Here is a 23,367-nt window from a genome sequence, read left to right as displayed (position 1 = left end):
AATTGTGTTAAAGTCTTTATGCTTAATTACTTTCCCAATATTTGTAACTAACCAGCACTGAAGGTATCCTCAATAACAGGTGCTATTAGTTTTGCTGCAGTAAGGATACTCCTCTCAGCATCGTTCTTCATCTTCTGTTCTATCTTATGTAAACTGTCATTCTTAATAACTTCTAAGATTAATGTGGATCCTGGATCATCCTAAATCATAAAGAGAGAAATTAGAGGCAATGGTGGCACCATGATCAATTTTACAAATACATATTTGTCATTAGTTTTAAACAAAAGCATTTAAATAATACATTTCTCACACCATCACTCTAGCTTGAGAAAGGATTCATCTGAAAGCTAGCAAAGTTTTCAGTCTTGTTTACGTGCCTGTCAACAACTTAATGCCCTACAATTCAAGGAGTTGTCACCTTTCTTCCTGAAGTATTTGGAAATAATGAAATAGAGGAGGAGAAGAGGCAGGAATGCGTAATTGGATGGTGGAGAAAGGGGGGGGGGGGGGGGGGTGAGAGGGTGTGAGGGGGCAACGGAGAAAGCCAAAGGGGTGATAACTGATGTAAGACAGTCCCTGACATTCAGTTTCATTTTATGTGTCACTATTTCATGTTTTTGCTCTAATTAGGTATAAGTACAAGACAAGCAACAGACTGAACACAATTTTATTCCATGAAAGCATTAACAACTTGAACACTGTGTCTAACGAACATTCAGTATGAACCAATAATGTAATAAATGGAAAACCTCCAAATCACACACACACACACACACACACACACACACACACACACACACACACACACACAGCCTTTTGAAAGTATGCACACGCACCACTGCATTTCTTCCCTCTCAGGGAGATCATAGATTCTTGAGACCTCCATGCTGTCCTCCTCGTCTGCTGGGCTCTGGCTAAGGTGATGTCCTGCAATGGCAGCATACAGTCTGTGGCACTACAGGTTCAGACACATTTTGTGCCCATACCCACCTTCTTATCTCAAACCATACAGCAACACTTACAATGCCGGGACTGTTTCAGTGTCGGCCTTGGGCACCAGCTCTGGCGACAGTGCCTGCGGTGCTGAAGATACTGGTTCAGTGGTTGCTCAGGAACAAGTGACAGAATCCCAAATGATGGTGTCTGAAGAAATACAGGAAATGCTGGTTCAGCCACTGAGGACAAATTTCCTCACCCACACAGGTTTGGAGAACTACCAGCAGCAGCATATGATGCCCCATGTGGATGGGCTCAAGGGCGGTGGTGCGACATCACGGCGCACCCGACTGGTCACACAAAGGCGAAGCTGATCATGGTGCCTCAAGCGGAGACAGTCCTCCTTGTGTACGTTACAGAGACGCCACCCTCAGCATCTGGTGATAACATCTGTAATCCATTTAAACCAATGTCTGAAGCCATGCGTCCCAACAGCCACTGCTGGCCGGAGGAGATGTGGCAGTTGCACAGGTTGATGTCAAGGTAGAGGATGCACAAGGTGTCCTGCACCTGCCACCTGGGGAGTAGTTCCGCAGGGCTCTTCTGCTGAATGGCATGAAACGGAAAAACGAGAGAAGCTGATGTGAGGCGATGTCGAATGAAGAGGTGGCAACACATTTTTCCATCTGAGTTTTCAAAGTTCACACTAGGCATTCCACCTTACCATTACACTGTGAATGGAACAGTGAGGTGAGGATGTGATGGATACCACAGGAATCACAAAGAACTGCAAGCTATTGAGACATAAAGTGTTGACCATTATTCGACACTAATTTCATGGGCAAGCCTATGAGTGAAAAAAGTTTGGACAAGACTGTAATGGTGGCACTTGCGAATGTGGAAACACAGTGAACAACATACTGAAAATGAGAGTGTGCATCAATGACCAATAGCCATTAAGCTTTGAGAAAGGGGCCAGTGAAATCCACATGTATACAGTCCCATGGATGTGACAGTATCAGCCAAGGAGACGACAGTGCCCAAGGGACAGCTTGGTGTGTCACATACTCTGAACAGGAGGCAACCAAGAGGGTAAAGTCACTGTCCAAGCCACACCAAAACCCATTTTGAGACACCAACACTTTTGTGCATGATACACCCAAATGATCTGCATAAATAAACGGAAAACCTCCAAATGAAACACTGAGAGCCACACTACCCAAGGGGTTGCGTGACCCACGTCTAAAAGCAGAACACCATTCACAACGGAGAATTGATGTCCAAATATCTAATAATTAAGGAAGGGGTCAGACAAACGAGAATGTGGTGAATCCAGCCAAGCATGTTGTACAAATATTATGACCTTCCACAAAATGGGATCCGAAGTACAGCCTTTACAACCCATGTGCTAGTTGCACGAAAACCGCCAACCATCTGCTGTATGGTGACATTGATGTGAAAACAAAGCAATTCCCCCTGATCAAATCCTGGGTTTGGACCAGCCAGCAGGCGAGACAAAGCATCAGCATTTCCATGTTGATTCATAGGGTGGAAATGAATCTCTTCGTTGCAATGCAAAGCAGAAAGAGCCCAACATTGAATGTGATGTGCCGCTTTATCTGGGAAAGATGCAGAAGGACTGAATAAGGAAACCAATGGTTTGTAATCAGTGACCAGTTGGAATTTGCTACCATAGAGAAAAATATGGAATTTCTTCAGAGCATATACAATGGCCAAAGGTTCCTTTTCTATCTGAGAGTGCCTAGTTTGAGCAGGAGATAGTGTTTTTGAGGCCAAAGCAATATGCCACTAGGAGTGATCTGAATATCTATTAGCCAGTACCACCTCAACCTGTATTGTGAAATGTCCATCACAAGAACCAAGTGTAAGCCTGGTTGGTACATCATTCAGCAGGGCACAGACTGCAACATGGTCTTAAGGGTGGAAAAAATGGTTTCACAAGCCAGTCCCTTTGCTCAGCAAAGCATGTAACAGCTACAGGACTGTCACTGCCCCAGGCAAAAATTTATGGTAGTAAGCAACTCTGCCTAGCTTTGGCTGACAAAAGGTGTGGAAGTGAAACATTAGCAGAAACATGTTGATGCAGGGGTTAGAGACCCTCAAAAGGAACTTCAAACCCAAGTTAAATGATAGAAGGTGAAAAAAATTGACATTTTTCTAAATTACACTTTAACCTGCTGCTGAAAAGCATGTTTGGCACACCAGAAATAGCTGATACAATGTTTCTGTCCATATCCGTACCAGGTCATTGAGCTAAATTTTTGCATTGCAAACATTAGCAATGTGACCTTTTTTGTCGCAATTATAACAGGTAATTTTGGGCAGTCTGGGTGCTCATGGTTAATTAAACAATAACTGCAGGATGGGAGCATGGAATGTGCATGCTGCTGGTTACTGACCTGTTTACTTTGTTGATGTGGCTGCTGCTGGAGCAAGGCCAGCGACCTTGATCATGTACAGACCACGACAATCATGTCACCCCTATGAACTATCGGAAGCTTGGTGTGGAAAAGAGAGTTGGATTGCTGATACCTCACACCAGGGTTCAGTTTGGTTACCCACAGCTGGCAACACCTTGAACAACTGTGCAATAGCTAAAAACTCAGAGAGCAATGGATTTTTACACTGGAGGACATGCTCTAGCACCTCACAATCTGGAGCTACATGAATGACAGCATTTCTCACCACCTGATCAGTATATGGCTCTTTACGCACGTCAGACACAAAATAACAATGACTTACCCCATGGAGTTTAGCTGTCCATGCTCAAGGATTGATGTGGTTGCTTCCAACAGTGGTAAAACTCAACCCGGGATGCAATAACATGGGTGCACTTACAGTAGTAGTTTAAAAGAGGTTCACACATTTGGTGAAATGTTAAAGATGACAAGTTCTGCAAAGGAGTGAGTCGACATATGACTTGGAACATTCTTTGCAATATCCATGTAAGGAACAAGGAGCAGCAAGCTGACTAGACAAAACTGAAGCCAATGACTGAAGTATCTGAGTTTGGTTGTCCAGCACCTGTGATTGGTGGTGCAATGCTGTGTGAATGATTCTTGTTATTTGACCAACCAATGTAAAATGTCCTCCATAACCCCAGCAGCCATCGTAAGAATAAACAGAGGAACAATCAGAGAAGAAATTTGGGCATAAAACAGGACTACATTAATTGAAAACCACACACACACACACACACACACACACACACACACACACACACACAGGCATAAGTCTGACGCATCCTCTACAGATGATATAGCACTGCCACATGCATGGCCTTTTGAAGGTATGTGGACAATGTCACTTCAGTTTTATGGTCTCAAACACTACCCCCAACTCACTATATAATTAGTAAACATTAGTGGCTGAACTCCTGCCTTTAAAAGAACAATAAGCACTTTAATCATCAAAAGTTGAAACATATATAGCACAGAATTTAGTTTGCTAAGGAGATGAATAACACAGGTATGTACTGCAAATGACAAAGAAATGCTGAGCAATAACAACAAAATTTACCTTCAGTGCACTGTACTTCTCTTCATCAATATTTAGAGGAACTTCAAGCATTGATTGGAAGCTTCTTTTCATCTTCTCTTTGTCACCAAGGGCATAGTAACAGAGAATGATGTGGAGTCCTTAAAAATCAATATAAATACAATAACTGCTGTTAACTGTAGATTTTGTAATATAATTATCTTGTCAATGGAAGGTGAAGGCTACCTGTTACAAAATCTGGTTTTTCTTGCATAATGAATTCAAAACTTGAGCATGCATCAGTAAATTGCCCCATTTTCACAAATAATATGCCAATGTTGTGCATGATCTTAATTCTGAAATAAAAGGAGATAGTCAAACATTAACAATGAAGTTAACTTAATATTACACTGTAAATTTGGTAATTGCTAATTACATACTTTCTTCACAAACCTTAACTCTTTGTAAGTATTTGGAACTTGGTCCAGTGCCATGTGATACATCTTAACAGCTTTAGAATACTGCCCTAACTTGAAGTATATATTGCCCATATTTACTTTTAGACGATTTGCATTGTGAAACATTCTGTTTTTTGTAATAATTTGATATGTATTCAAAGCTTCAGTGTACATTTCATTTGCAGCATACTGATTTGCCAAGTTGAAAAGAACCTGAAATTTTAAATTCCAGTGAAAACTTAATCCAGTCTTTCTTATGGAATCTCTAAAAGATGCTGCACTGCAGATTCTACTTACACCAAATGTCAAATCAAGATTGTGGCTATCACTTAATCCTTGTTGATCAAGCATACGAATGAGATGCTGTTCTTTACTGGATGCTTCTTTGGCTTTATCTAGTGCAAGCCGTAGCTCACCACGATTGTTGGCAATGCAAGACTCTTCAATCAGTACTGCTATAGTTCTTTCAAGTTTCTTTGCTTTTTCCTCTGGCCTAAAATCATGCTTAAAATTTAGACAGAAACAAGTCTCACAACAAAAATTCACTGACTTAAAAGAACTAACTGGAAGGGGTAGTACTTACGTGTCTTCTTTTTTCATTTCCAACTGTGCTGAAGGGGAGCTGGCTGCTTGATTAAGTGGATCAAACAGCTGAGTCTGTCGCTGAGAAGTATATCCAGCACCCCTCACTGCTGTCATTGGTCTGTTCACCCCATCCTGTGTACTGGTCACTGGACGAAAGTTTAGGCTGGTTCCCTCACGATACTGCAATAGCATTATAGAATCTGACAAACAAACTCTTCATCGTAATACCACTTATATCACATATATGCAATCAACTTACACCTGATGATGTACCAAGACGCATTGCTGTGGGAGGCTTCGCTGTTGTCTCCATGAAACAAATATCATAAAGTTAACGTTCACAACAGGCACAGCTGCAAATTAAATCTGTCATTTTCCAAAGTTATGGTTACAATTTTTTTTTTTTTACTTACAATTGGTCTTTTTGCATAAGTTGATCGAAGTGCTTCTTGAATAATTTCATCTTGCTCGAGATCTTTTGTGCTAAGAGCCGATGGGTACTCATTGTAGCCAGAATAGATATCATCGTCCAGTAGGACTTCAGCTTGGATATTACTCATTCTGAAAACAAACAGCTGCTGTTTTGAATAAGAAGCAACTTTTTATTGGTTTAGCATAAGAAAACCAATTTGTACTGTATGTGCAGGAAATAGTGTGTGTGAGTGGGAGGAAGGGATAGTAGTGGAGGATGAAGGGTTGTTGTTGTTGCGGTCTTCAGTCCTGAGACTGGTTTGATGCAGCTCTCCATGCTACTCTATCCTGTGCAAGCTTCTTCATCTCCCAGTATCTACTGCAACCTACATCCTTCTGAATCTGCTTAGTGTATTCATCTCTTGGTCTCCCACTATGATTTTTACCCTCCACGCTGCCCTCTAATACTAAATTGGTGATGCCTTGATGCCTCAGAACATGTCCTACCAACCGATCCCTTCTTCTGGTCAAGTTGTGCCACAAACTTCTCTTCTCTCCAGTCCTATTCAATACTTCCTCATTAGTTATGTGATCTACCCATCTAATCTTCAGCATTCTTCTGTAGCACCACATTTCGAAAGCTTCTATTCTCTTCTTGTCCAAACTATTTATCTTCCATGATTCACTTCCATACATGGCTACACTCCATACAAATACTTTCAGAAACGACTTCCTGACACTTAAATCTATACTTGATGTTAACAAATTTCTCTTCTTCAGAAACGCTTTCCTTGCCATTGCCAGTTTACATTTTATATCTCCTCTACTTCGACCATCATCAGTTATTTTGCTCCCCAAATAGCAAACTCCTTTAATACTTTAAGTGTCTCATTTCCTAATCTAATTCCCTCAGCATCACCCGACTTTATTCGACTACATTCCATTATCCTCGTTTTGCTTTTGTTGGTGTACATCTTATATCCTCCTTTCAAGACACTATCCATTCCATTCAACTGCTCTTCCAAGTCCTTTGCTGTCTGTGACAGAATTACCATGTCAACGGCGAACCTTAAAGTTGTTATTTCTTCTCCATGGATTTTAATACCTACTCCAAATTTTCCTTTTGTTTCCTTTACTGTTGCTCAATATACAGATTGAATAACATCGGGGAGATACTAAAACCCTGTCTCACTCCCTTCCCAACCACTGCTTCCCTTTCATGTCCCTCGACTCTTATAACTGCCATCTGGTTCCTGTACAAATTGTAAATAGCCTTTTGCTCCCTGTATTTTACCCCTGCTACCTTCTGAATTTGAAAGAGAGTATTCCAATCAACATTGTCAAAAGCTTTCTCTAAGTCTACAAATGCTAGAAACGTAGGTTTGCCTTTTCTTAATCTTTCTTCTAAGATAAGTCGTAAGGTCAGTATTGCCTCCCGTGTTCCAACATTTCGACGGAATCCAAACTGATCCTCCCCGAGGTCCGCATCTACCAGTTTTTCCATTCATCTGTAAAGAATTCGCGTTAGTATTTTGCAGCTGTGACTTATTAAACTGATAGTTCGGTAATTTTCACACCTGTCAGCACCTGCTTTCTTTGGGATTGGAATTATTATATTCTTCTTGAAGTCTGAGGGTATTCCGCCTGTCTCATACATCTTGCTCACCAGATGGTAGAGTTTTGACAGGACCGGCTCTCCCAAGGCCGTCAGTAGTTCCAATAGGATGTAGTCTACTCCGGGGGCCTTGTTTCAACTCAGGTCTTGCAGTGCTCTGTCAAACTCTTCACGCAGTATCGTATCTCCCATTTCATCTTCATCTACATCCTCTTCCATTTCCATAATATTGTCCTCAAGTACATCGCCCTTGTATACACCCTCTATATACTCCTTCCACCTTTCTGCTTTCCCTTCTTTGCTTAGAACTGGGTTTCCATCTGAGCTCTTGATATTCATGCAGGTGGCTCTCTTTCCTCCAAAGGTCTCTTTAATTTTCCTGTAGGCAGTATCTATCTTACCCTAGTGAGATAAGCCTCTACATCGTTCCATTTGTCCTCTAGCCATCCCTTCTTAGCTATTTTGCACTTCCTGTCGATCTCATTTTTGAGACGTCTGTATTCCTTTTTGCCTGCTTCATTTATTGCGTTTTTATATTTTCTCCTTTCATCAATTAAATTCAATAATTTTTCTGTTACCCAAGGATTTCTACTAGCCTTCATCTTTTTACCTACTTGATCCTCTGCTGCCTTCACTACTTCATCCCTCAAAGCTACCCATTCTTCTTCTACTGTATTTCTTTCCCCCATTCCTGTCAATTGCTCCCTTATGCTCTCCCTGAAACTCTGTACAACCTCTGGTTCTTTTAGTTTATCCAGGTGCCATCTCCTTAAATTCCCACCTTTTTTGCAGTTTCTTTAGTTTTATTCTACAGGTCATAACCAATAGATTGTGGTCAGAGTCCACATCTGCCCCTGGAAATGTCTTACAATTTAAAACCTGGTTCCTAAATCTCTGTCTTACCATTCATTGTATAATCTATCTGAAACCTGTCAGTATCTCCAGGCTTCTTCCATGTATACAGCCTTCTTTTATGGTTCTTAAAAAAGTGTTAGTTATGATTAAGTTGAGCTCTGTGCAAAATTCTACCAGGCGGCTTCCTCTTTCATTTCTTTGCCCCAGTCCATATTCACCTACTACGTTTCCTTCTCTCCCTTTTTCTACTACCGAATTCCAGTCGCCCATGACTATTAAATTTTCATCACCCTTCACTATGTGAATAATTTCTTTTATTTGATCATACATTTCTTCAATTTCTTCGTCATCTGCAGAGGTAGTTGGCATATAAACTCGTACTACTGTAGTAGGTGTCGGCTTCGTATCTATCTTGGCCACAATAATGCGTTCACTATGCTGTTTGTAGTAGCTTACCCGCATTCCTATTTTCCTATTCATTATTAAACCTACTCCTGCATTACCCCTATTTGATTTTGTGTTTATAATCCTGTAGTCACCTGACCAAAAGTCTTGTTCCTCCTGCCACCGAACTTCACTAATTCCCACTATATCTAACTTTAACCTATCCATTTCCCTTTTTAAATTTTCTAACCTACCTGCCCGATTAAGGGATCTGACATTCCACGCTCCGATCCGTAGAATGCCAGTTTTCTTTATCCTGATAACGACATCCTCGTGAGTAGTCCCTGCCCGGACATCCGAATGGGGGACTATTTTACCTCCGGAATATTTTACCCAAGAGGACGCCATCATCATTTAATCATGCAGTAAAGCTGCATGCCTTCGGGAAAGATTACGGCCGTAGTTTCCCCTTGCTTTCAGTCGTTTGCAGTACCAGCACAGCAAGGCCATTTTGGTTATTGTTACAAGGCCAGATCAGTCAATCATCCAGACTGTTGCCCCTGCAACTACTGAAAAGGCTGCTGCCCCTCTTCAGGAACCACTCGTTTGTCTGGCCTCTCAACAGATACCCCTCCATTGTGGTTGCACCTATGGTACGGCTATCTGTATCGCTGAGGCACGCAAGCCTCCCCACCAACAGCAAGGTCCATGGTTCATGGGGGGAGGGGATGAAGGGTAATCCGATTAATTCACTACTCTAACATGACTGTCAACAGCAAATGTCAAGTTAAGCCAAAAACATTTGGTTTACAGTTAAGAGAACACAATGAACAAACAAAGTCTAAAAACAGATTATCTGCACTTAATAATGAACATGAAAATGCAGTAAATGCTGTCATTTAAGAGCAAAACAAATAACAGGCCTGTGATCCTCAAGGGTGTGGTGCATATCATAAATGTAGGAACAAATCTCAAAAATATGATTATTATTATTATTAGTATTATTATTATTATTGTTGTTGTTGTTGTTAGATTACACTGTTGGATATGAAGTCTACTCCAGGTTACTTCCAGCTTCCTTAGGAGTTTAGGACTGGTGACTTAAATGATTTTGCAGTACTTTAAGAGGTAAGATCTGCTCCACCACTGGTTCACATTCCACCCTTACAAGGAGGTGATGTGTTATATGCCAGTTGGCCTTGACAACACACAAATGAATAATCATAGGCTCATCACCTATAATAAACTCGTTAGCAACAAATTTGCTAATCCCCTATGAACAACAAGGCCTGGCTGATACTTAGCACTGATGGTCTTCCACAATCACTTCAAAATATGTATACAGGTGCCTTTTTAACCAGTCAAACTCTTCAGAAAATATAACATTATGTATCTTCAACTGGTGTCACAAATAGGGTTATATCTTTTATTTCATGGTCTTTCAATGCTCTGGGACTCTGGAAAGCACACTAACTCATGTGAGACTGGTCCCCGGGAACCAATGGTGACAGGGATGATTCAGTTTTGACACTTCACATTTAACTGTCCCCAATTCTCAGCTCTTTACATTTCAGTTTCTCCTGAGCCATCTTATCATTAATGTTCTCATCACACTAGACTTGGACGGACATTGATCAACAGCCATGTGATAGCCAGCAGTTGTGACTGCTTTAGGTGTGTGGTAGTATCATTTGTTGCAGAAATCTGGCACTCTTATAGCTCTACATATTTTCCAATGAAAGTGTTATTATTATTATTACTGGGAGTTCTGGACAGTAAGCAGAAATGTCAGTAAGGGCATTACAATTTTTTTAGATGATTGCTGTTAAAACTCAAATACTGATTTAAAGAAACTTACTAAATTGGAAAAATTCTGTCCAAGGCTGTTCTCATAGCATACTGAAATTTAGTATTCCACAATTGATGTAGGTGGCCTCACATCATAAAAGATTTTAAAAATCTTGTTAAGGCCATCTCTTCATCTACATCTGCATCCATACTTTACTAATCAGTGTGAAGTGATTGCACGACATAATAATTCTTCCTGTTCCATCTGCATACAGAGCAATGGACACACTCACAGTAATTAGTCTAATATTATCTTCACAGACACCATGGAAGCAATACATAGAAGGCTGTCGTACATTTTTAGATTCCTTGCTCAAAAACAGGTTCTTGTAACTTTGTGAATAGGTTTTTGAAGTTCAGGTTTTCCAGCTTTTCTGTGACATTCTCCTGTGGGTTAAACAAATCTGTCAGCATCATGTTGCCTTTCTTTGTACATATTTAATATCTCCTGTTAAAACTATTTGATGTGGTCCCACACACGTGAGCAATACTCTAGGAGCAGTCTTCTTTGCATGTGACTCCATTTTGCTAGTATCCTACCAATGAACCAAAATCTGCTACCTGTTTTATTTAAGACTGTGCCTCTGTGATCATTCTATTTCATATTCTCACAAACTGTTGCATCAAGATATTTGTATGAGCTGACATTCCTATTGTGACAAGTTGACACTGCAGGTATAGGATGTTACGTTTACCCATTCTGTGACATGTACAAGTTTATGTTTCTGAATATTTACAGCACGTTTCCAGTTCTCACACCATTCTGAAATCTGATATAGATCAAACTGATTATTTGTGCAGCTTTTTTGAGAGTACTTTATTACAGATAACTGAATCACCTGAAATAAGTCTGAGGTTGCCATTAATACTGTCTGTCAGGCCATTAATTAGCAAAATGAACAGCTACGGTATGAACACACTTGTCTGAGGTATGTCCAAAGTTATTTCTACATCTACCCATGTCGCTCCACCTAAATATTGCAAAGAAATTCTGAATCTAGTCACAAATTTCACTAAATGCCCCAAACAATCGTATCTCTCCTAATGAGTACTAGTAAGGCACTGAGTCAAATGCTTTTCAGAAACCATAATACTGCATCTATCAGATAGTCTCTATCCATGGCTTTCAGAATGGCATGTGACACAAATAATAGTTGGGTTTCATATGAACGATGATTTCGGGATCCATGACTGCTGGCATGGAAGAGATCATTCTGTTCCAGATAGCTCATTATGCTTTAGCTCTGAATGTGTTCTAAGGTAGCACAGCAAATGATTGTAAATTATTGTCAGTGTTATTATATGGTCGTTTTGTGCATCATTTCTACTACACTTCTTGTAGACTCATGCAACCTGTGCTTTCTTCCAACCAGTGGGCATACTTTTTTGTTTGAGGAAACTGTGTTGTATTAAGGTTAAAAGAGTGGCTAACTTAGTCACAGTTCTGGTGCTTAAGGCATCATCTGGGGTTTTAGACCATGCTCTTTTGCTCATAATGGCACACCATGACCACAATCAAATCCAAATCTGAAAGCAGGTTCATCAATGAAGAGCAACACTTAGCATTGAAAGCACATTTATTATGAACACCAACTTACAGACAGAACTGAACTTATCTACAGTTCATAGTCTACTGGTTAGTGTTGCTGCCCCTGGATCACAGGGTCCTGGGTTCGATTCCCTGACAAGTCAGGTATTTTCCCTGCCTGGGGACTGGGTGTTTGTGTTGTTCTCACCATTTCATCATCATTCAGGAAAATGACGAGACTGGACAATGAAAAGATTAAGATTTGCATGGGCACTTACAACCATGTAGTTAAGTGCCCCACAAAACTAAATACCAACACCACCACCACCACCACCACCACAATTGGACTCGTGCAAGAGAGTGCTGCAATTTATACAAAAATGAACATTCCATACCATAGAACATTACAAACATAAGATATTTTGAGAACCTTTCAGAAATGATGAATACTGTGTAACAAGTAACTGCTGCTTAATGGCTTTAACTGGCAACCCACAGCACAATAGCCAGTGAAACTAACCATTAAGCCACACTACATGCATATACATTACTGCATTGCTACCTCTCCAGGAGCTAACTACATCACCCTGGATCTGGATCTTGTCAACGGCCCTCTGAACAGCAAATCCCTGTATTCTGGTCTTGCTGTCACATCCTCTTTACTGCAATGAGCAATGAAGGTAGCCTCTTCCACCATAGCTTCACGACTCTTGAGGAGATCTTCAGTTATGCTGAATGAGAAGCGCACATCAATCTGCACTTCAGGACAGTAGTAGGGCTTCATACACAGGACATGGATGATGTCTTAACATTTTTGTCTTCTTCATGAAAGGTCATAATCCTTGACTTCATATGTGATGTATAACAAGCAATGAAGCATACAATGCAGCACAAAATAACACCCCCATAACTTTTCTGGAAAGCCTCCTTGGCTATATCTCACTGACCGATGCTTCATGTTACAGCACTTTCGGTCTTTCTCTTAAGTGTCCAGAGTCCATACGCAAGCCAACTACCTTGCTTCTTTGGTCCTGGTGGTGAAGTGTTTCACGTAGCCATATGTGTGAAAAAGGAACAACGTATCCATTGTCATTTCAGCCTCATGAACAAGGAGCAGACAGAACAGTGTGAAACCTTCACTGTGTTATGTGCAAATGTCGCAACAGGCAATACTGTATCCTAATCTCTCTGTTCAACATCAAAATATACTGGGAAAAATATCTGTGAGCATCTTATTAAAGTATTCTGTCAGGCCATTCATCTGTGGGTGGTAGGCAGTTGTCACCTTGTGAGTGATGTTGCAGAGTGAAATTAACTCTGATACTAGTCTTGGCTGGCGAACTTATTCATGGCTAGTGATCATCATACAGGGAGCCTCGTGCTTCAAAATTATGTACTCTACAAGAAACCATCCAATTTCTGGAGCTTTGCAGTTGGCGCAGCTTTTGTGATGTGCTTGGAGTAGTGAGAGCAAACTATTTTCCATTGATTCCCATTTGTAAACTTCAGGAACCTCCCCAATTCTGTGGAATGGCACTGTTACACATGGAATTGGTACCAGATGCCCCAGAAGTAATTGCAGCATATGCTTCAGTCACTGATATTCCTTACAGATCAATAGATATGAAAATGCACTGTCTATGATGTGAGGCAGTATGATGCAATGTTCCTTCAGACATGCATGCATGTCCAAAGGGGCAGGCACTGTGGTGACTACAGCTCCAAAGGAACATTGCATCTTACTTCTTCACAACACAGACACTACTACTCTCTATTTACTGGCTGAAACTCGGCCTGTGGCTTGTGAATAAAATAACATTAAAGGGAATACCATTAATGGGATATAAGATTACAGATATGACACAAGGATGACAACATAGGGAAGTTTGGGTCTGGCAGTGGGTCGTGCTTGGATAGCTGAACTGGTTAAGGTGACCACTTGCATAAAGTGGAACATCTGGATTCGAGTCTTGGTCCAGCACAAATTTTCATCATTGTAACTCCATTATGCAGCTGAAGGTGGTTCATATTCACAACTGTGAACAAGTTTAATATCAGATTGATAGAGACCTGGCAGACCAAATGTTGGACCATTATGAAAAATCTTTAGGATAACTTGCCACAAATGAGCTGACAAAGACAGGCATAATGTCTTATGGGATAACAGCAATCAGTGATTTTATAATGTTACTTAAAATCCGTCTTGATTGCAATTTTTTTTATTCATATGACCAGTTTTGGTTCATTCAGAACCATCTTTAGCTCTGATATTTCAGTTACAGCAGTAACCCATCCAAATCCAGCATGTCACACGACGTAGCATGTGAAAGTTGCTCGATTTGGACGGGTTACTCCTGCAACTGAGATATCAGGTCTGAAGATGGTTCTGAATGAACCGAAACTGATCATATGGAAAAAAAAAAAGAAAAAAATGCAATCAAGCTGGATTTTAAGTAACATTACAAATATACAATGTTCTGTTTATTAATTGGAATTTTCCTTTTCTTGGTTCCTCTTTCTTCAAGGCTTCAATGATTTTTGGCGAGACTGGATACACCCTCTGTTTAGTAGCAATGACATTTAATGCAGTGATGATTAAAATTTCATCCACACTTTTATGTTCCACCGAAGGATTTCCAAAACAAGAGATGATATCCTTGTGTTTGCATTCACTTTTGCATACACCTGTGACTCCTTACTCCTGAAATCTCAGTACACGTCTCATCAGTGAACCCAACTGATTCTTTGTGTTAGTCAGTCAGGACAGAGAATGGTGATCCACTGCAACAGCAAATGGTTTGCCATATAAATACAGCTGCAACTTGTTAATGGCTCAGAAAACAGAAAAATTACACTCTGAAGATTCAGTGGGGTCATCTTGAATTATCTTCTCCTATTCCTCTTGGATAATCCCTCGTTCAGCTTGCAACATCCTATATGAGAGCTAGTCAATTGATGGATAGTACCCAGTGTTGATATAGTGTTTTATCATGGACCCTTTTGGTTTGTTTACACTCCACTATGGTTTTGAAAGCACCTGAAAAATAGTGCAGGACCACTAACACCGTGTGATGATGTTCCTTGGTCAAGCTAGATCTTATTAGCAGTTCAATAGTAGCTTCCTCCCCTGCATTGTCTGTAGTCAATGGCATTAAGATGCCCTTCCTTGACTGGTTTGGCTGCTCCTACACGCATACCTTTAGGAATGAGTTGTGGTTGCTCATGACAATTAGAGATCCAAAGCTCTCCTTGATCACCTTCTATGCTTATGGTCGTTGCTGGTATGTAGATCTCTTTTGTGAATCAGTGTAGTTTTTTGCAACTGATAGAAGCTTCACAATCTAACTGAGCATCTGAGTTGATAACTGGAACTCACCTCATAGACTATGGTGGGATAACACTGTCTACAATGGCAACAACTATCCAGAGCAATCTTCATTATGTGGGCTTCTTGGAATAATTTCGTCAATTTGGAATCCCATCTCTGAACGAAATTATGACTACATTCTGCTAAAACAACAAATTCAAAGGGCTGTGTTCTGTTAATTATGGTTACTCATGCAATACATGTTCCTATTGGTTGGCTGTTTTAGTCATCTGCAACTTTCAGCACAATCCCTCTCCTCTCACAGAACACAGTCTTTCCTACCTGTCGAAATTACACAATGGTTGGTTGGTTGTGTTGTGCCATGTGTTCATACAGCACAGTCACTGCACGTAAGATGCAGCCACTACTTCCTGAGCATTGTGTGCCAATGCTCCAGTGGCAGCAGCGCAACATACTTCAGAGTGCTCACAGTGGGGGCACCACAAGATATGCAGCAGTCATACCACTTGGTCAACAGAGCCAATCAGGATGCAGCCTCACATATTTAAGTGGCGTCAGTGCCCGGAAGCAGAGTTGTCCCGTGGGCCTTCTGGAGTATGGAGCAGGTCTCCTCTCAGTCATGGTGCTGTTATTTTGACAGTGTTTACGAGAGATGAACTTTGACTATGGACCTGGACAGGAGCAATTATGCTAAATCAGATTTAACCTTGTTTTCAGAATAAATCTAAGTTGTAATTAATTCTGACTTTCCAATTGGTAGTTTGTAGCTGGGACACAACAGGTTGATTTGGGAGAGGTGACCAGACGAAGTCATCAGCCCCACTATCTAGGATGGCAGAAATAAAGGGAGTAACAACATAAACAGCACAGTCCAGTCAAGAGAAAGGGATATTGTGTAAAAAAAGAAGGAAAAGGGATGTTACAGCAGCAGGAAGAGGAAAGAATAGGAGGGGAGTGAGTGGAAATGGTGAGAGCATGGGTGCCTCAGAAATGTTACGGGGGGGGGGGGGAGGGGCACCAACACTGCCACTGACCCATCCTGACATCAACACAATACCATTATTACTGTATAATGGGGACAACACTAGAGGAAGAAGACACAAGAAAAGGGGAAACAAAACAGCAAAACAGACTAGACAAAATGTATGGAAAAGGCTGGGAGAACCTGACCATAAACAGACAAGGAAGCTGAGAGGGCACATTTAGTGTGAAGGGCTAAAAGGTGGGTGCAGTCCAGCACAATATGGCTCACTGTGGGTGGAGCCCTGCAACTACAAAGGGGGAAAGGGGACGGCTGATTGCGGAGTAAAAACCCGTGGTTCAACTTAGTATGGTCAGTATGAAGACGGCACAGGATGGTAGATTCCTGCTAGGAGAGGCAGAGAGAAGACTGTCACATGGTGAGAGTCTCTTTGATGGCATGAAGTTTGTTAGAGAGGGAGATAGCCCCTCAAGAGTCAGCCCACAATTGAGCAAAAATGGACTTGCTATAAAGCTGCAAATGCGCCCTCAGAGGGGTCACAGAGAATGCAACATACGTGGCTACCTTGATGGTGAACCTGGTACAAAAGGAGCAGCATGCAAGGGCAGCTCATCCATAAACTTGACAACCATAGTCCATACGAGATGGAACTAGTTCCTAGTAAAGGCAGAGAAGGGTCGAACAATCCAACCATCAAGGGATGACAGATCCTTGCCAGGTTTAAGGAGAGGAACCACAATACTGTCCCTCCATTGAGAGGGGAAAATGCCTTGGATCTAAACAGGTTAAACACCGGGAGGAGATACTGGTGTTGTGAAAGACTGAGGTATTGAAGCACTTGGTTATGGATGGAATGAGGGCCAGGACTTGAACTGTAGGGGCTAGAAGAATTTCCCATTCAGTTAAAGGTTCATTGTAGGATTCTGCCTGACAAGTGGTAAAACATATGTGGGAAGCTTCAGTCTAGTGTTTCTGGAGGAAGAAGAAGGCAGCTGGATAGGAGGCTGATGCCAATGCCATTGCAAAATGGGTCACAAGGTGTTCCCGAGAAATGATGGATATGTACAAAGGCCACCTGGAAGGGCAAGGCTCTGAATGGAAGACTGCTGCTGACAACCTTGGAGGGTTTGGAGTATAGCCCACTCCCATGACGAAGGGAAAGAAGAACCAAGAGAGGAGACAAAGCATTCCCAACAAATCCGTTTGCTCTGTTTGGTTAAGTAATGGGCTTTGGTGCGAAGACATTTAAAACTAATAAGACTGACAGAGGACAGGTGCTGCTTAAGATCACAGATGGTGGTTGCAATGGCCATGCTCCAGCATGGAACTGGCCGAAGGTGAACGGAGTATGTCAAGCAGGTAATGGCAATGCCAGCAGTGCAGATTATCTTACTGGACAGATCACAGATGAGTTCATCAATAAAACCTGACTAAGAAGATGGAAACATGACCTGGAAAGTATACAGAGGCCAATCAGAATGATGGAAAGCCCATTGGGATAGCCTGGTCATCGGAAGGTGGGGAGGGAATGAGAGAATCAATGGGAAGGAGAGGTCATCGAGCAGTAACCATTATTACAAAGGAAGAAGGGGATGGGACAAGAGCAAAAGATCAATGGCAGAAAAAGTGCCATATGTGGCACTAAAATGATTAGGGAAACCATCATTAAGAGGGAATATGTTGTGGTCCACAAGAAACTGGTTAATGGGCCCCCAACTAGATGAAGAAGCACTGCCCCACAAAGAGTGATGGGCATTAAAATCTCCATGGAGAAGAAAGCAAGGGTGGAGTTGTTGAAGGAGGATACTTAGGGCAGCAGATGTAGGTGGCCTGTTAGGAGGGAGCTAGAGATTGCATAGCATGATGTCAGAGTCCAAGTGGACCCATATATCGACCACTTGCAATGTGGCACAAAGTGGTATCCATGTACTAATAATATCCATATAGACCAACATGCAGACTCCACTGGAAGCCATCAAAGGACCAACCTGGTTCCAACAGAAAGCACAGAACCCATAAAGTGCTCAGTGAGTGAGCATCAGTAAAATTAGATTTCTGGGAACAATGCAAACTGCAGTATAAAAGGCAATAAGGGATTGCAACTCTGGGAGGTGGCAGTAGTATTCATTACAGTTCCACTAAATAAACACAGAGCAGGTATCCAAATGGCAGGCAAACAGGCTCAAGCGAATCACGCCGCCAGGTCACCAACAACAATTGGGGGGGGGGGGGGGGATTTCCATTAATAAAATGCCAGACTCAGGTTATAATAGGGGTAATCGGGTGCAACGAGGTGGGGGGCTTGTCCTATGACTAATGTTCTTCTTCTTCTTCACAGGTTGAGGAGGAGGGCAGGGCACAGAGGGAAAGCAGACTTCCGCAAGATTTGGGAAGAGAACAGGTGACCTTAGGACACAAAGACTATGTGTCCTGTGGCCAAGTTGCAGCAGCAGGCCTCTGGCCTGACAGCCACTGGGCAGAGGTGTCCTGGAAGGGAGCCCTATCACCAACCAGTGCCGAAAGAGGAGGGCACTTCTTTGGCCAGGGAGGAAGAGCAGCACCTGGTGGGGAAGATGTGAGAACATCAGGAGAGGGAGCAAAGGAGAAGGAGACAGGACTGGGATAAGAAAAAAGGAGGGGGGGGGGGGGGGGGGAGTGAAGGATGTAACAGAGGCAAATGTAAAAGTTATCAACACACAATGAAGTTGGTCATATTTCTGATGAGCCTCAGTGCAATATAAACGATCCAGGAACTTATACTCTTGTATCTTCTTTTCTTTCTTATAAGCCGGGCTATCTGGTGAGCGTGGAGAGTGATGATCACGACAATTTACACACAAGAGTGGCAGAACAAGGTGCTCCTCTTGTGGAGTGGGACTCCACAGTCACCACACAGAGGGTCTGCCATACATTGGGTAGACACGCGCCCGAAATACAAGCACTGAAGGCAACTCTTGAGGGGCGGGATGCACGCCTTCACAGCACACTGATATCACATAAACGTGACCTTCTCTGAGAGGTTGTCTCCCTCAAAGTCCAGGACAAAGGCACCAGTATCAGAGCAGTTGTCCCTATGACCTTTCTGCAAACGCCGAACAAACTGAATGCCCTGTCATTTGAGATTGGCCAAGAGTTTCTTGTCAGTTTGAAGAATGAGATCCCTATGAAATATAACTCCCTGACCATATTCACAGACAGGTGAGGTGTAATGGACACCAGGCAGTCACTAAGATGATCACAAGCATGAAGAGCTGCAGATTGGATGGCAGAAGACGTTTTGATCAACAGGGGACCTTACCACATCTCACTCAGAGCCTCCACTTCGACAAACTTGTTTTCAATATTTTCCGCAAAAAACTACAGTTTTGTGGTGGTGAATGAGCCCAGTCCATTCTAGTACCGACCAGGCAATGGGAAAAGTGTTTCACCCCAAGCCGGCAAGGCCGGCACTGCTCCCAGGATGTGGCCAGGGAAGGTAAGGTGGCAGGGTCACAGGGTCATAAGAAGCAGCATTTCATGATCCATTACCAATAGACAAGACAGACATTGCAGAACAACCAGATTTTTGGAGTTTGATATGCTTCATGTGCAAAGCATTCACCCTGATACAACCCACTCCAATCAGGGGCTCTCCCCATGAGTGCCACCCAGCCTTAGCAAGGACTGTCTGGCTCAGAAGCCATTACCAGCAGTTCTGATGCTCCAGAATGACAAGTAACCACTCCTAGGCATACAGCTCAGGTATCAGAATTGTGATACCTCTGTTGTCAGGGGGTCAGTCAGATGAGTACGTAACAGATATCCTGGTAACCAGACAGGGTGGAGGGGGGCTACAACAGGGGGAAAAAAGAGGAAGGAGGAAGTTAGAGGAATCCGCACCGCACATGCTAGGGAGTGTGTTGTCCCCAAATGGCTCACACCACAGAGAGAAAATTTAGAATTGGAGGTCCAACCTCAAAAGAGGCCAAAAAGGAAGGATGAAAGAGAAAAAGGCAAGAGGAACAAAACCACAAGTAATGCAGGAAACCAGGTGGATAGCCAGCTTCACATAAATAAGAACACTGAGAGAGTGGAAGGAGGCTGTAGAGGGGGGGGGGGGGGGGGAGGAGCGAGGACGAGGACAAGGAGGGAAATGCACGGGGAAGAAATGCAGTCCGGGAAAGAAGAAAGGATGGCAACAGCTCGTGGGACCCGTTTTGGCCACGCACAAACTCACTAAAGAACTGTGGGCCCCCCGCAGGGGAGGGTCAGAGTCATAGAAAAGGAAGCCCCTAAGTCGAACAGATTCCAGACAGGCTGGTCATCAGTTACAATGTGAATGAGATTTCCTGAAATCATGGAGATCATTGTCGATAGAGGAATTTCACATTTGGTGGTATCACCTCTATAGGTGGTAACCTCACTTATTTTTTCTGAGTTTGCCAGCTAGGTGAGTGGTTGCCATCTCTGCAATGTGACAGGAAGTGGCTGTAGCATATTAGGGAGAGATATCTTCCAGGTACAGTGATGGGCTTCACCCCACAGGTTGACTACAATCATCTACAGTTGTGATAGCTGCTGTCCGGCTGCACATAAAACATCACACACTCACTGTTTGCTCTACAGTAGTGTACAATGTGCTGGGTTGTCAACAGTGGAAACATACTGGAGCATAGTTCCTTGTTCTTGAATGCTTGGTTGTCCTTTGATGCCTGTGGCACGTATACGTACTGGCTGAGTTCATTCTTCCTGGTGCAGTAGGGTGGAGGTAGAGATTAGTGCTAAATACTGATGCATCTCTTCTTCAACATTCTCTACAGTCCACTAGTTTAGTTGCCATAAACTAATACATCTCTTCTCTTGTTACCTCGCGTATGAAAGAGGTGAGGTCGTGGTGTTGTTCTGTAACTTCAATAGGGACCACACGCACACAGTACTACTGTTATAATAAATACCAGTAGGGAGAACACAACATAAGAGATTGTAAGTAATGTTTTCCTGAGATTTATACAGCGGCTCTCTGAAAATGGACTCTCCCTAAATTTTGAACAAAAGAACACTATTTTCAGTTCTGGGCAACAAAGTCAGTCACACCAACCATTGATATAGCACATGAGCAGGAGTAGGACAGTTTCTGGGTGCAAATATTGATGAAAACTTGAACCAGAAGAATCACACTACTGAACTTCTCAAACAATTAAGTTCAGCAACTTTTGCTCTCCATATAATTGCTAGTATTGGAAATAAATTAATTAACCCTCTGGTATATTTAGCATATTTCCACTCAATAGTGTCTTATGTAATAATTTTCTGGGGTACCTCATCACTCAGAAAGAAAATAGTGACTGCATAAAGATGAGTAGTAGGAATAGTACATACTGTTCACCCATCCACATTATGTAGGTATCACTTCAAGGGGCTAGGCATTTTAACTGTACCATCACAATAGATACACTCTAATTAAAAAAGAAAAAGGGATGCACCATGAAGAAATTAGCCAATTGGAACAATATCAGTACATGTGATGTATGTGTACAGACAAACAAATGACAACAACTTCAGAAAAATGGGTGATTTATTAAGGAGAAAGAACATCCCAAACTGAGCAAGTCAATAACGTGTTGGTCCACCTCTGGCCCTTCTTATTCAGCTTAGCATTGATTGATGGTGCTGTTAGATGTCCTCAAGAGATCTATAGTGCTGAATTCTATCCAGCTGGCAGGACAGATTGTCAAAATCCTGAGCTGGTTGGAGGCCTGCCCATGATGCTCCAAACGATCTCAATGGAGATAGATCCTATGACCTTGCAGGCCAAAATGGACTGGCAAGCATGAAAACAAGCAGTGAAAACTCTCAACATATGCAGGTGGCCATTATTTTGCTGAAATGTATGCCCGGGACAGCCTGCCATTAAGTGTGAAAAGCAGGGCATAGAATATCATCAACATACCACTGTGCTGTAACTGTGCCATGGATGACTACCAAAGGGGTATGAAATGAAATGGAATTCCAGACCATCACTCCTGGTTTTGGGCAACATGGCAGGTGACAGTGAGGTTGATGTCTCACCATGTCCTGGCATCATTTGGGCTCACTTTAAGCAGGAGTGATCACTGAAGACAATTCTTCTCCAATCAATGAGATTCCAGGCCAAAAACGTGTTTGGAAGTGCCCCAGACAGCGGTGGGCTATCAACCTGAGTGTCGGTGCCTTACAGCCTCACAACCAGGAGTGATGGTCTGGGTTCAGTTTCATTTCACAGTAGGGCACATTTGCTTGTCATCCGTGGCACCCTTACAGCACAGTAGCACACTGATGATATCTACACCCAGTTTTGTAGCCATTCAGAACAAGCCATCCTTGGCTTACATTTCAGCATATTGTTAGTCTCTATGCTTGCTAAGCTCTACCTTGGTCTGCAAGGTTTGAAGATCTTTCCCCAAATGAGAACATTTGGAGCAATATGTGCAGTTTTCACTGTCAGAAGCTTCATAATCTAAATCGTTCACAATTATCGTACTTTGGTAGATTAGACCCATGTTATTTCCTCCTTCACTTCCATTACCACTATTAGCAACATCATCTGAATCTCTTGGTACATCATAACAATTGACCGCAAACAGTTCAGCAAGAATCTCACCTACCATCAACTGTTTTCACACCATACCGCACAAGGCAACAACTATATACAGAACCAAATATTTCACAGTACTGATAGTTGGCAATAGAACAAAAGATAAAAATAAGTTCATACTGTTTTTCACTGCACTGAACCCTCCAGTTCATCAGTTCATATATAACTTTTAGTTAAATTGAAATCGTTACTGGCGTGAGCAACAGGTCTACGAAAATGCATGCAGAATGAAAAACGTAAATTTACGTTATCCATCCACAACAACTGGTCATGAAAACACATAAATCTACATGAGCCATACACAGAGTGTTAATACTGTGGTATCT

The 23,367-nt window shown here is 42.2% G+C and overlaps 1 protein-coding gene across 1 annotated transcript in view; it reads right to left on the bottom strand.

Annotated features, from left to right (window-relative positions):
- The window catches only part of LOC126346846 (intraflagellar transport protein 88 homolog), an 83,507-nt gene that overhangs the window by 52,856 nt on the left and 7,284 nt on the right, over positions 1-23,367 (bottom strand). Inside the window, exons 2-9 of the mRNA XM_050002223.1 lie at positions 5,891-6,038; positions 5,737-5,784; positions 5,476-5,657; positions 5,190-5,385; positions 4,888-5,105; positions 4,681-4,790; positions 4,477-4,595; positions 53-200 (exon numbers count right to left, since the gene is read on the bottom strand). Of these exons, the coding sequence (XP_049858180.1) occupies positions 53-200; positions 4,477-4,595; positions 4,681-4,790; positions 4,888-5,105; positions 5,190-5,385; positions 5,476-5,657; positions 5,737-5,784; positions 5,891-6,037 (1,168 nt within the window). The 5' untranslated portion in view covers position 6,038. The remainder of the gene's footprint in view (positions 1-52; positions 201-4,476; positions 4,596-4,680; positions 4,791-4,887; positions 5,106-5,189; positions 5,386-5,475; positions 5,658-5,736; positions 5,785-5,890; positions 6,039-23,367) is intronic.

Source organism: Schistocerca gregaria, chromosome 1 (genome assembly GCF_023897955.1).
Source record: "Schistocerca gregaria isolate iqSchGreg1 chromosome 1, iqSchGreg1.2, whole genome shotgun sequence".
NCBI classification, from domain to species: Eukaryota; Metazoa; Arthropoda; class Insecta; order Orthoptera; family Acrididae; genus Schistocerca; species Schistocerca gregaria.
Note: the sequence above shows the minus strand (reverse complement) of the source record. Positions and strands in the feature narration are given on the sequence as shown.